A 13688-nucleotide genomic window follows, 5' to 3' on the forward strand; every position below is an offset into this window, starting at 1 on the left:
ATATTTAGTTGAAAAACATGTGTTTTGTTTGAGTTCATGATAACATAATAATTTTTAGTTTTTATCACAATTAATTCTGTTTTAATTTATCTTTTTTGTATTTGTATAAGTATATACTTTAAAATTTATCTTTTTCATTTTTTATTTAATTAATGTAATCAGACGGTTTATTCAGAATCTTAGGTAAATGTTGTATTAAATAAACTAAAGATTTTTCATTCATTGTGTAACTAATATGTATACATTGTGCTGTATTTTTTTTCTTGGATTATTTATAAATGCATGAAATAAAATTTGTTTTATATCAGCTAATCCTATTTACTCATTTTAATTACATAATCAAATTATTTATCTTTAATATCATGCAATAAAATCGTGTAAAATACACGGATATCAACTAATTATAATTATATGCATCTCTATCTACATGTATATAAACTATTTTATATTTTTTTACAAGAATTATCAGCTAATTATAAAAAAGAAGGCTTTGAAATCTTTAAATTTTTGTTGTTGTTGCATAATACGGAATTTAAATTTCCAACATTTACTTAAACGTATGAATGAATATGCTATTTAACCAAATCAAGTTGGTTTTGGATTTTTCAACATTATTTGAAGGGCATGATGATCAGCAGGGTTCATATAAAACAATTGGGCCGTTACTATGACATCTGAAACTAATTGGGCCTAAAGGCCCAAAAAGGTTTCCATGTTACTCAAAGAAGGGCTTGGCTTGTCCCCTCTGGCACGTTTCCTTTCGAGTAGTAGAATCGGTAATCGGCGACGTTGCCCCTGTTGGAAAGCGTTAGCTAATAGATCTCTCAGCTCAGCTGACACCCATGGTCATGGTATGTATACGCCTCTCTCGATTCCTCAACAAACTAAAATTCGAGTCGCTTCAGATCTTATAATGTTATTCTTGCACTGTAAATTCTGTTTAGTTTAGCTTATGTCGATGGAGCTGCCGCGCGGAACTATCGCTATTATTATTATTATAAATTATTAATAGCAGTGGCGAAATTCCGATATTTGATATTATATGATTGGAATTGGGACAGGGAAACTCGGGGAATTTAGATGCGGCCATAGAGAAGTTGTTGAATGAAGAGAAGCATGGGAGGCTCGCCGGAGACGTTGCCGTCACAAGGAAGGCCGTCACCGATATTCTCCGGCTCTGCTTTGAGGCGCGAGACTGGAAAACTCTCAACGACCAGATTGTTCTCTTGTCCAAACGACGTGGTCAGCTTAAGCAGGTATATGTAATTAAGGGTATTTTGTGTCTGCATCTATATGTTGTAATATATATTGTGTGGATGAGAATGGAACTTTTGTTCTGAAAATCGATGAGAATCTATGGGCTGTTAGAAAAGAAGGTTAAGGTTTCTATTAAACGCGTCATGTTGGGAAATGTAATTTCATCTGTTATGGTTTGTTTGTGAAGCAAAATGCTGGATTGATATGCCGGAATGCAATTTGCTTGTATTTTAGATAGTATAAAGATAAAGATTTCTTTTAAGTGGAGCAAGAAACATGATATGCTCTGCCATTGAGAAACCTGTTCTTTTTGTTCACAGGCTGTCACAGTAATGGTCCAGCAGGCAATGCAATATATTGATGAAACACCAGATATTGAAACACGTATAGAACTCATCAAAACCTTGAACAGTGTATCTGCAGGGAAGGTGAGCTTGCGATGTTTTCACAGTTTTCCTTCTTATTAACTTCTGTTGTTGTCTGCTGAGTGATATGTACATATGACATTTGTATCATTTATTAGATATATGTTGAGATTGAGAGAGCTCGGTTGGTCAAGAAACTTGCCAAGATTAAGGAGGAACAAGGGCTTATAGCTGAAGCTGCTGATTTGATGCAAGAAATTGCGGTTGGTGTGGATACTGAATGTTGTGATGGTTTTGATTATGCAATCAGTAGTCAGTTGACTCATGTAATGGTCCTTCATAACAGGTGGAAACTTTTGGTGCCATGGCAAAAACTGAGAAAATTGCTTTCATTCTTGAACAAGTATGAGACATCATTCTCTTTCCTTTAGTGATGACATTTGCCATAATTTGAGTTGCATTTTAGCTGTGGAATAAGGAATTTCTTGCATTAAATTGTACAGGTTCGTTTGTGCCTAGATCGTCAAGATTATGTTCGTGCACAAATACTTTCAAGAAAAATTAGTACAAGAGTATTTGATGCTGATGCTTCGAAGGAAAAGAAAAAACCTAAAGAAGGTGATAGTGTTGTTGAAGAAGCTCCTGCTGATATACCATCTCTGCCAGAGTTGAAGCGGATCTATTACGAATTAATGATTCGGTAGAGTAATCAATACTTTCCGTTATGTTGCTTAGTTTGTTCAATCTAAATAGAAATTTGTTACTGGGCGATGTTTTGAATCTTGATGTGGTTTTGATAGGATCAGGTAGTAACAGAATCGGTAGGCTTTATTGATAAACTAGGGATTGCAAACCACAATCCCTTATTGGAACACACTGTTGGAACTACCAACTATGGAGGGAGTTCTTCCTCTCCTATTCTAACTGGTCTAACAGAATGACCAAAACTAAAACTAACTAATCAACTAGTATTTATAGGCAGCAGCTAGGACTAAGACTATTTCCTTTATGCCTGCTAGTGCATCTCAAAGGGAACAAACAGATAGCCAATTAACAGCGATTAGGAACTAAAACCAGCAAGTAGACTACTTACCTCTCCTCTTGTAAACTAAACCAAACTTGTTTCTATCAGGTTTAGTAACAAATATTGTTGCTGACCCTTATGACTCTATCGTCTCTTTCCATATTGTTTGATTCACATTTATATATTTAACATCGCATAGATATTCAAAGTGCTCTGCTGTATTTTTTCTGGAGGGATGGGGGAGGGTGCTTTAACATTTGAGGGTGTGTTTATTAGTTTAGGTTTTGGAGGGGAAGGGACTGTTCTAAAGTGTCCCTTTCTTTCATAAACTCAAATTCACAAGCATATCCAATATATATGCTTTTGTTTCTTGCATTATGAGGCATAATGTGAAGAGGGATCCAACCAGTCCCCCTCCTCAGCGTTAGGTTCCATAATCAGCAATTTGAATTCCTTTTCTTGCACACATGCTTTGCTGAGTATGGTTTATCGCAGAAAAAGCATTTTCCTTGTGCATGTTTAGCTTTGTACTCTTCATTGCTAAGTTGCCGCACTCCTTGTCGTTTTGGAGGCTCCACCCCTAACTCCGGACCCTTGCTTGCCGAACCCGTCGTTGCCGCTGCGAGTATTGGCTTGTTAGTAATGAAGTTCTGTGTCATAGGCGTACCCACAACGCAGACAGGGGCAGTCCGCAGCACCATGTTACGTTCTCCACCTTTTGCGCCAATTCCATCAATTCATCCACGGTCTAGAACAAGAACAGCCTGCATTCCTCACTCACCTCAAGCCTCAACCCATTCAAGAACAAATCCATCAACGACCTTGGAGCTAGACCAGACGCAAAGGATGCGCGTGCAGCACAAACTGATCAACGTAGTCCCAACGGTGCCTGTTTGTCTCAGCCTCAACAGCGATTGATAGGAACTTTGCAACCGCTCAGGTTGGAAGTGACACAGTAACGCCATACAGAGGGACTGCCAGTACAGTGTCGGTGCGGTTGCCTCCCACCACCGGAACCATGTGAAGCGCGGCCTTCCATGGCGAACATTGCCACTGCAAGCCACTCCTCCTCCGGCACCTCTGAGCAAGAAAAACTGCTTCATACACTCGATCCATGACATGGCGTCCTCGCCACGAAAAATTGGGAGCTCGAGTTTCCTCCACTGCTCCGTCGTGCTTCTACTCCCCTACGAGCCACCAGTGGCCTGGTGCGACGCCGAAGAACTCCACTCGTGACGGACTGGAGAACTCTGCTCCATGGAATCCACGAGCGCGTCAATCCGCTGCAACCTCTCCTGCAGCACGCGACACAAACCCTCAAAGCGATCAAATTGCGATTCCGTTGCATCCATTTTCCCTTCCGTTTTCTGCGATTGTGTACCACAAGCTTCCAGGATCTGTGGACTTCTGATACCGGTTGATAGGATCAGGTAGTAACAAAATTGGTAGGCTTTATTGATGAACTAGGGATTGCAAATCACAATCCCTTATTGGAATTCACTGTTGGAACTACCAACTACGTCTCCTATTCTAACTGATCTAACAGAATTTTGACCAAAACTAAAACTAACTAATCAACTAGTATTTATAGGTAGCAGCTAGGATTAAGACTATTGCCCTTATGCCTGTTAGTGCAGCTCAAAGGGAACAAACAGATAGCCAGTTAACAGTAATTAGGAACTAAAACTAAGACCAGCAGGTAGACTACTTACCTCTCCTCTTGTAAACTAAACCAAACCTGTTTCTATCAGGTTTAGTAACAAATATTGTTGCTGACCCTTATGACCCTATCGTCTCTTTGCATTTTGTTTGATTTACAGATGTATTTAACATCACATAGATATTCAAAGTGCTCTGCTGTATTTTTTCCGGAGGGATGGGGGAGGGTGCTTTAACATTTGAGGGTGTGTTTATTAGTTTAGGTTTTGGAAGGGAAGGGACTGTTCTAACCTGTCCAGCTGTCCCTTCCTTTCATAAACTCAATTCACAAGCGCATCCAGGATATATGCTTTTGTTCTTGCATTATGAGGCATAATGTGAAGAGGGATCCAACTCCACCCCAATAAATAAACAGGCACTGCTAATGACTTTCTATTTATAGAAAAATACTTACCTGCATGTGTTCTTTCACTTTTTGTCTCTAGCTCGTTTCTTAAGGTTTACTTCAGTAAGAAGTGAGAACTTGATCTAAATAATTCTTATTTGAGAAACATAGTCTAGAAGGGAAGGAATCTGTTAGAGTGTTGAATGGTAGTTCTTTTTTATTTTTTATCATTTTGAGGGATGAAATTAGATGTAAAGGACTTCATTTCCCCTGGGATGCTTTTAGGCTTTCAAGGCACGAATTTGATATGTAATAATCACTTGTTTCCTTCCAGCTAGCCAAGTTTGTGTCTATATGATGCTTATGGTCACTTATTTTCTTTCCAACTAATAGCTTTTTAAACGGCAATGGCTATGTTCTGATTATAAAATCTTGTTGTCTTATGGTTGTTTTTGTTACCCTTGAAGGTATTATTCCCACAAAAATGATTATCTTGAAATTTGCCGTTGCTACAAGGCAATATACGAAATTACATCTGTCAAAGAAAATCCTGCCGAGTGGATTCCAGTAGGCCTTCCTTTCTTTCTCTTCATCTGCTTTATATGTTATTGTTTTGTGACTGCTTTCTAAATAATTCCTTATACACGTAGATCCTGAGGAAAATATGTTGGCACTTGGTTCTAGCACCACATGATCCAATGCAATCAAGTCTTCTCAATTCCACCTTGGAGGATAAGAATCTGTCTGAGATTCCAAACTTTAAGTATGTCTTCCTTATTTTGTTCTTCCATGTTATCCTGCTACAGGTTTCTGTTTATCATTTCCTTGTAATCGAGTGCTTATCTTTTATGGTATGCCATAGATTACTGTTGAAACAGTTGGTCACCATGGAGGTTATTCAATGGACAAGCCTTTGGGATGCATACAAGAATGAGTTTGAAAATGAGAAGAATCTTGGAAAGTCTTTGGGTGAAAAAGCAGCAGAAGATCTGAAGGAAAGAATAATTGAACATGTAATTATCTCTAATTTTACATTTCCTTTTGCCAAGGATCACCCTTCCCATATGGTTGGGAATTTGGGATGTATTTTGGGTATGTGTTGTTTTCACACTTCATCATGTAGGATGCGAGCATTAACGAGGATTTTTCTTTCTTTTTTTTTTTGGTTATTATTCAGAATATTATTGTCGTATCAAAGTACTATGCAAGGATTACTTTGAAGAGACTTGCAGAGCTTTTGTGTCTCAGTGTTCAGGTTTGTAATGCTTGTTCTTGTTATATATTAAAAGTTTGTTGTGCTAGATAATTGCCTTACTTCTGTTTGGGCTTACATATTGGTATTTACTGCTGTATAGTGTTTCAGACAAGAAGTATCCGAGTTCTTGTACGCTAGCTGTTAGGGAGAAAGAGGGGATGGGGAGAGGGGAGACAACTGAGGTTGTTTATTATTATTATTGGTAGAAACTCATATACAGTTGTCTTCATATGAAGTTGATAATTGAGAATTATTAGATGACAATTTAGTCAAACATGTCAAAATCATCTGACGGTTCTCAATTATCAATTTCACATGAAGACAATTGCACGTAAGTTTTACCATTATTATCATTATTGAGCAGAGGTTGTTTGGCCTATGTTAGTATGCTACTTTAGTTCATTGGCCACATAATGCTGGTTATTTTCTAGATTCTTAATGAGATACAGGTTAATTGTTGCAAATTGTTGCAAATGTTTTTTAAATATAAAGATCCTAACTGATTCTGGCTGCTGAATTCAGGAAGCTGAAAAGCATCTGTCAGACATGGTTGTGTCCAAGGCACTGGTTGCAAAGATTGATAGGCCCATCGGAATAGTTTGTTTCCAGACTGCTAAGGATAGCAATGACATTCTCAACTCATGGGCAGCAAACTTGGAGAAATTGCTTGATCTTGTGGAGAAAAGTTGTCATCAGATACACAAAGAAACTATGATTCATAAAGCTGCTTTGAAGGCTTAAGGACGCCCATATCACCAATTAAAGTTGCAGGTACAACTCTGCCCTCCTCCTCTAACTCCATATTTACTTGGTTTGTGTTTTTGAGGTGGGGTTATAGAGGGGGAAGGTAGGGAAAAAGCGGGCTTAAAGAGTAAATTGATTCTATTTTGTTCCTCATTCCTACTAGCCCTTCCCGTCTTGATCACAAATTCACAATGTTTGTGTCTTGGTAAATTGCAGGTTGAACCCCATTATAGATGTGACTTTGACTTGAGGTGCCTTACATGTTCTTTTGAATTGTGACTGATTAGATTGGTGAGGATTTTGCATTAAGCGGTATGCCTCTTGTTTTTTTTTTCCCTTTTGTATTCGTCATTCATGTAATCAGGGTAGAGCTGGATATATTCTTCTCTTACTGTTGTATACTACTCGTACATACCTTAACCGCTGACTTGTGACAGGATTCTCAAACCGGACTAGTTTGTAGCATTGGGCAGAAATTGAGCCCTGTTCATTTATAATTATCTATTTAATTTTCTCATTCTCAGTCTGCTCACTCTGAGTATCTTGCTATTTTTTCTTTATTGTAGCGTTTGATTCGTACAAATATATTAATGTTAATTCTTTCTGTAAAAAAATTCAAATAAGTTAGCGAGAAAGAGTTTAAATTATGACCACACAATTAATTATAGTGAACGGAGAAATTGTTTCATTGAAATATTCTGTTAACAGTTTAGTCAATATAGAACTCTTCTATTATTGTTTAATTAATAGATAGATTAGATCGTAGATGTTAATATTTGTTTGAAAGGCTCTCAATTACTTGCACAAGAATATGATTACTTCGGTGTCCAACACTTCACTAAGCTCTTTTGCGTGTAAACATGTTGGATGCTAACCGCCTATTTGGAATGCATCTGATTTGAAATCATAGATGAATTGAATTCTATTCCTTGCTTTGGAATAGAAAAAAAACATGAAGTTAAATTCCGGTGAGAATTCCAATTCTCATTTTACCCCCATTTACAAATCAGATCTACTTTGGTCTGATTTCAAAATCAATTCTCATTTAAATCTCACTTAAACTGTGCAATATCAAAAATACCTCCTGTCCAAATTATAATATTCCATAATCCCTTCACTTTCTTCTCATTCCTTCTCTCTTTCTCTCTCTTCAATGGCCTGGATCCACTTGCAGCCAGAGGACTCCGACGCCTCAGAACAACAAGCTCGAGCGGTGGCCGCTGATCTAGTCTCCGACGACGACCGCTCCATCGCCGCCGACTCCTGGTCTATAAAGACGAGTACGGCAGCACACTCGACGACGACCGGTGCCATGCCTACGCCGCCGAAGCTCTCAACAATGCCAACCTCCCCCCTCCCTCCGATTACAGGTTCCTCTCTCTCTCTCTGAATATTTTAAGGTTGAAGTGAATCGAAACGACAACGTATCGAATGAAATTGAAATTTTTGGGTTTCTGGAAATCGTTCTGTGAAGCTGAATGTCTTTCATTCATTCGTTGTTTTCTTCAGTGCCTTGATTTAGTTTATAAGACGAGATCGCAGGTTCGTGGGTGTTTGGATATGTATATAGAAAGGGTGAAAGTGTGAAGTTTTGTTATTTAGAACTATGTGAAATTCGCTTAGGTTTTTGGATTTTAGTAGTAGGAGAAAGAATTTAATTATATATGAAATTCATGAGTGAGATGGATCTAATTAGTGAAGTTGTGTTAGACCAATTTTACTTATAAGTGATTTATATAATTATATTATCTAATTTAATTGATAAATAAAATTATACTTAATATTTATTGAGGGGTAAAAATGTCTTAGAGAAATAATGTAATTCATAAAGTCATTCCAAATAATGGAATTCAATTCTATCTCATTAAATGAGTTAGTTGTTCCAAATTATAGAATTGAATTTCATTTCTTTAGAAATTCATTTTTTGATGGAATTGAATTCTAATTCCATCATTTAAAGGTGTTCAAACAGACTGTAAGAGGTCGTATAAAGGTCAAAAAGAACACTTCAAAGCAAATAATGGCTTCAGATTACTTTGCTCATACGCAAGGAAGAAATATACTGAAAGGCACCTCAAGCTTTGTTCTCTAATTAATAGTAATTGATTAACTGGGCGAATCTTCCCTTGTCTTGCAATGTTGCATGGAATCCGAATAATAATCAACATCTACATCTACCCTAGAACTAATTTCTATTGGAATAAGTTGATTTCTTAATTTCTTTGTTAAATTTTGGTCAAAATCAGTTTTATTTGGATATGAACTATCTTGATTTATATTCTTAAATGCCAAGTTCAGTAAAATAAAGATCAACAAAAATAAAGTTCGTCATTGTACCACACCAAATAAACGGGAGTTTACTTCGGGACCATTTGAGTCATCTATTTTTCAGATATGAATGAAAGATTCTAATATTCTATGCTTGACAAGACGCGAATTCAAATAAAACCAAAACCACATGCGCAATTGAAATAATATTCATGAACGGAATTAATTGAATTTCAATTTGTGAACTTGATAAAGTCTGGGCATAATATTCATAGGCAGAACTACTAAACTCTTTAAGAACACGATTCAATAGAAGTCCTTTCAAATTGAGAATAAAAGAAAGAATAATATTATATTATACATCTTTCTTATAAATCTTTTATTTTTATATTATAAATAATTAATAAAAAATAGAAAAAATAAAAAATTTATTTTTTATATACCATGAGTGAATGTGTAAAAAGAATAGCACAAAATAACAGTAAACTTAGTGTTGATTCATTTATTACGAATGAACAAAAATTAACAAATAAAAAACTAAATTAACATATTAAATACTTGAAGAGAGATTATATGGAATCAAGATTTATTTACAATTAAACAAATCACATAATTCTTTATGTTTTGTAAAAATATTAGATAATTAAACTTTTTTTTAACCAAGTCCAACTAAATTAAATTTACATATGTTTTTTTTCTTCTTCTCCACTTCTATTATCATTATTGTAATCATCATCATCTCCTCTGTTTTTATCATCTCTTTTTTTTTTCTTCTTTCTCATTTAATTTCTTCTCTATTTTTTTTCATTATCATAATCATCTTCTTAGTTTAATATCATACAATAATTTAACGATAACAAAAGTACATCATATTGTTAGTCATAAATAATATAGGAATTTTTGGTGAATGGCACAATTTTTTAAAGACTACAAGTTTAGAACCTTGACTTACTCAACCAACAAAATATATTTAAATGTGTTTTAGATCCAAAAGACATATCAAATTATTACAAATAATATAAAAATAGTTAAATCTCTTATATATTTATTCAATATCACACAATCAATTCAATAATAACAAAACACATCATTTAATTGAAAATGACACGAAATTTTTTTATAAATGACACAAAAAATCTTTAAAAAATCACAAGTTCAAAACCTTAATTTACTCAACCAACAAAATACATTTAAATGTGTTTTGGAACAAAAAATACATTAATTTATTGCACATAACACAGGAATGGTTAAATTTTTTATAAGTTTAATACCACTCAATAAGTTCAATGATAGAAATACACATTATTTATTTAAAATGATACAGAAATTTTTTAGAAATGATACAAGAAGTTCTCAAAGAATCACACTGAGTTAAGAAATTTTTTATAACTTCTAATTAGTTAAGAAATTTTATGTGTCATGATTAAGAAATTCCTGAATCAAAATTAAAAAATTTTCTATGATGGTTAAAAAGTGTCAAAATTAAGAAATTTTTTGCGTTACGATTAAAATGTTTTCGGTGCTATTTTTTTTAATAAATTTTGTACAATTCAAAACTTTTTCTCTTCGGCTTCATCATCTTCTTATTTCACCTTCTCATAATTTTTCTTGTTTCACCTTTTTGACAAAAACTTGTGTCACGATCAAAAAATTATTATGTCAAAATTAAGAAACTTCTTGTGTCATAATTAAAAAAATTTAGTACTATTTTTTTTATAAATACTGCGCAATTCAAAACATTTATCCTCTTCTTCTTTTTCTTTTTCTTGTTTTACCTTTCCATAATTTTCTTTTATTTCACGCTCTTGAAAAAAAAAATTAAACAAAAAAAAATACTACAATAACACTGTATGGAAGAGGAGGAGAAGAAATAATAAAAAATACAATAGCAGCAATAATAAAATAAAAAAAAAACGTGAAGGGAAAAAAGTGTATAATTTATACACATTGTATGAGTAATTTTTGTTAAATTTAAACCAATTTAATTAAATTTAATTGTTAAAAACTCTTAAATACAAGGTTCTGAGAACCAAATTGGTCATCGAACCACTCTAGTTATTAGTTCATTGGTTTATAAGTTTAACCGGTTCGACCGTGGTTGAACCAAAAAATCGTTTATAATAAAATAATAAATAAAATATAAATAAACACATTAAAATATAATTATAGTCTAATGTAAACTTTGAAATATCATTCAAATTAAAAGTATTACATAAATCAAAATGTTATAATCTCATTCAAATACAAATTCAAAAGTCAAAAAATAAAACAACCAATCAAACATAAAATGGCAACATCAAAATGATCCAAGTTTGTCATCAATCATCAAAATCCTCCATAACTTGCTGCAGATTTACGTCATTGATATCATCACCTTCATTTTCACTACTTGGACAAGAAAAAACAAGTGCTGCAGCATAAAATGTACTACTACTACCACCACCACCACCTTGATCTAAATCAGCATCAATCTCATCTAACAAAACATAACATATTATCAACAAATTGAAGATCAAAGTTATTGTAATTTATTGTCTGATCAATAAACTATAATACTCACCAAGCAAGTCTTCAATATTACTTGGAAGATCAGGCTCTTTTTCAACAACCTCTTCCGTCACCCAAAAGTCAACCATATCAATACTTTCAATGTCGATTGGATCATATTGCACCTTTTGCTTTTTTTTTTTTTACTTTCCGTCCTAACAAATTAAATACAATATATGATAAGGAACGACGGATGTGGTTGTTCGAAGGAACGACAGCTGTTGCGCGATAGAGGTGGCTATTCGAAGGAACGACGGCGGCGGCACGAGGCAGTGGCTGGTCGTCCCAAATCTTCTTCATGGAAAACCTGTTTTATTTAGATCGAAAAAATCGTACGGGTTTTTTGAAATTATGTGCTATTGCTCAAATCCGTAGTCAATCCTATTTCCGATAGGAGCAGTTGACAGTCGAATCCTATTTTTTCCATTATTTTCGTATCTGTAATAGTGTGAAAAGAAGGCCCGACTCCAAGTTGTTCAAGAATAGTAGCATTGAGTTTCTCGACCCTTTGCCTTAGGATTAGTTAGTTCTATTTCTTGATAGGGGCAAGGGAAGGGAACGGAGGTGAGGGACAACCAGACGACGAACTCGATGAGATTGGATAGAATCCCTGTCGTGTGAGAGTTTGAGAGAGGCGTTCTCACTTCTGGAAGCTGGAAGCTCGATGAGAAAGGGAATTCAGGATCGAATTAGGGATTTAGGACTAAGCAGAGGCTGAAACGGCAACATTTGGCTGTCCAGCTAAAAAATCGGCCGGATCACGGTTCGGTTCGACCGACCAGTTATTAGCCGATTTATCGGTTCAATTTCGGTTTTCAAATTTTTCGGTTTTACTATTTATTCGAATCGTCTCTGTATGTGATTCACGGTTCAACCGGTTCGACCGATCAATCCGAACCGATTTTCAGAACCTTGCTTAAATATTAACGAAACGGTATAGTTTATAGGTTTTCATAATGAATTTATATATACGCACATAAATTTGTCATAATTTATACCCGTATTATATTTAATTTTATACACAAATTACCAGAAAATACATACATATAAACCATTATATTTATACTTTTTACAAGCTCAGTATTAATTATATTAATCTAATTTTAATATACTATAAATATAAATAATTTTATACATACATCTAAATTATATTTCGCCATATTAGTAAAAATAACAAATTTTTACATTAGTTATTTGAATAATCATTTAAAAAAATAAATATAATTAAATAATTATTTAAAATAATTTATGCTAAAATTAAATTCTAATTTTATATATTAAACCTCAAAATAAATTGTCTCAAAACTTATTTTAAAACTTCTTAAACCTTAAACCAAATTGCCTTTTCTTTGTATCTTATTCACAATAAACCAAATTAAATCCTTAAACAAAAAAAGAACACAATCCTAGTCAGAACTAATTTAAATATGTCTATAAATATTTTTTTAATTTTTAATTTATAAAAAATTATTTGTTTACGAAGAAGTTAAAAAAATAATTTTTTTAGAATAAAAAATTTTGGGTAAAGTACTAAATATATCCCCTACGTTTAGGCGTAATCATATTTTGGTTCTTAAGATTTAAAATGTCATATTTAAATCCAAAAAAGTTTCATTTAACTTTAATATAGTTCCACCAAGAGGTCAAAGTTAATTAATTAACCGAATGTCCTATATGATAGCAGTACAAAAATAAGGTCGATAATTTGAAGAACAAGTACAAACACCAAAGCCACAAAATTAACCGTACATTTATTTGTCATTATCCTTAGTTCTAGAAAAAATATTTCATTTAAATTGTAAGAAAAATGATAAATAAATATATTGATACACTCACGGTTGATTTTTGTGCCTCTATCATTTGTATTTATTCTCTAAATTATTGACCTTGTTCTTATACTGCTGTTATGTAGGACATTTCATTAATTGTTTAACTTTTATTTACATTAAAAGTTAAAACTAAATGAAACTTTTTTGGATTCAAATAAGATACTTTAAACTTTAAAGACCAAAACAAATTACGCCCAAACGTAAGCGGCCAATTTAATACTTTACCCAAAAATTATTCATTACTAAAAATATTTTTAATATAAATACTTATTATTTAATTTAATTAAAAAAAAAAAAACTTGATTAAGATGGTTACCAAATGGACGTCACTAAATTAGTCTGTCACGAAGTTAAG

The 13688-nt window shown here is 33.6% G+C and overlaps 1 protein-coding gene across 2 annotated transcripts; it reads left to right on the forward strand.

The window, feature by feature from the left end:
- The first annotated feature begins 344 nt into the window (after positions 1–344).
- Positions 345–7206, forward strand: EMB2107 (26S proteasome regulatory subunit, putative (RPN5)). 2 transcript variants are annotated; one of them, XM_016324391.3, is made up of 12 exons: positions 345–851; positions 1062–1256; positions 1578–1685; positions 1781–1885; positions 1969–2025; positions 2126–2322; positions 5158–5257; positions 5341–5453; positions 5553–5703; positions 5868–5945; positions 6468–6716; positions 6906–7206. In XM_016324391.3, exons 1-11 carry the CDS (start codon positions 843–845, stop codon positions 6684–6686), a joined length of 1332 nt encoding a protein of 443 aa, XP_016179877.1. In that variant the 5' UTR covers positions 345–842; the 3' UTR covers positions 6687–6716; positions 6906–7206. The 2 variants fall into 2 exon arrangements, with proteins under 2 accessions (XP_016179877.1, XP_088365673.1); XM_088509547.1 differs by having other exon boundaries at positions 719–851; positions 5341–5703.
- The last annotated feature ends 6482 nt before the right edge of the window (positions 7207–13688 follow it).

The sequence above is a fragment of the Arachis ipaensis genome, chromosome B10 (genome assembly GCF_059453495.1).
Source record: "Arachis ipaensis isolate K30076 ecotype BB chromosome B10, ASM5945349v1, whole genome shotgun sequence".
Lineage (NCBI taxonomy): Eukaryota > Viridiplantae > Streptophyta > Magnoliopsida > Fabales > Fabaceae > Arachis > Arachis ipaensis.

Bases quoted from the DNA above. Each gene is read 5' to 3' on its own strand.
- EMB2107 (XM_088509547.1), top strand. The intron at 2,026-2,125 runs GTATGAGACATC...TAAATTGTACAG, and splicing joins TTGCTTTCATTCTTGAACAA to GTTCGTTTGTGCCTAGATCG. The intron at 5,946-6,467 runs GTTTGTAATGCT...TGCTGAATTCAG, and splicing joins TTTTGTGTCTCAGTGTTCAG to GAAGCTGAAAAGCATCTGTC.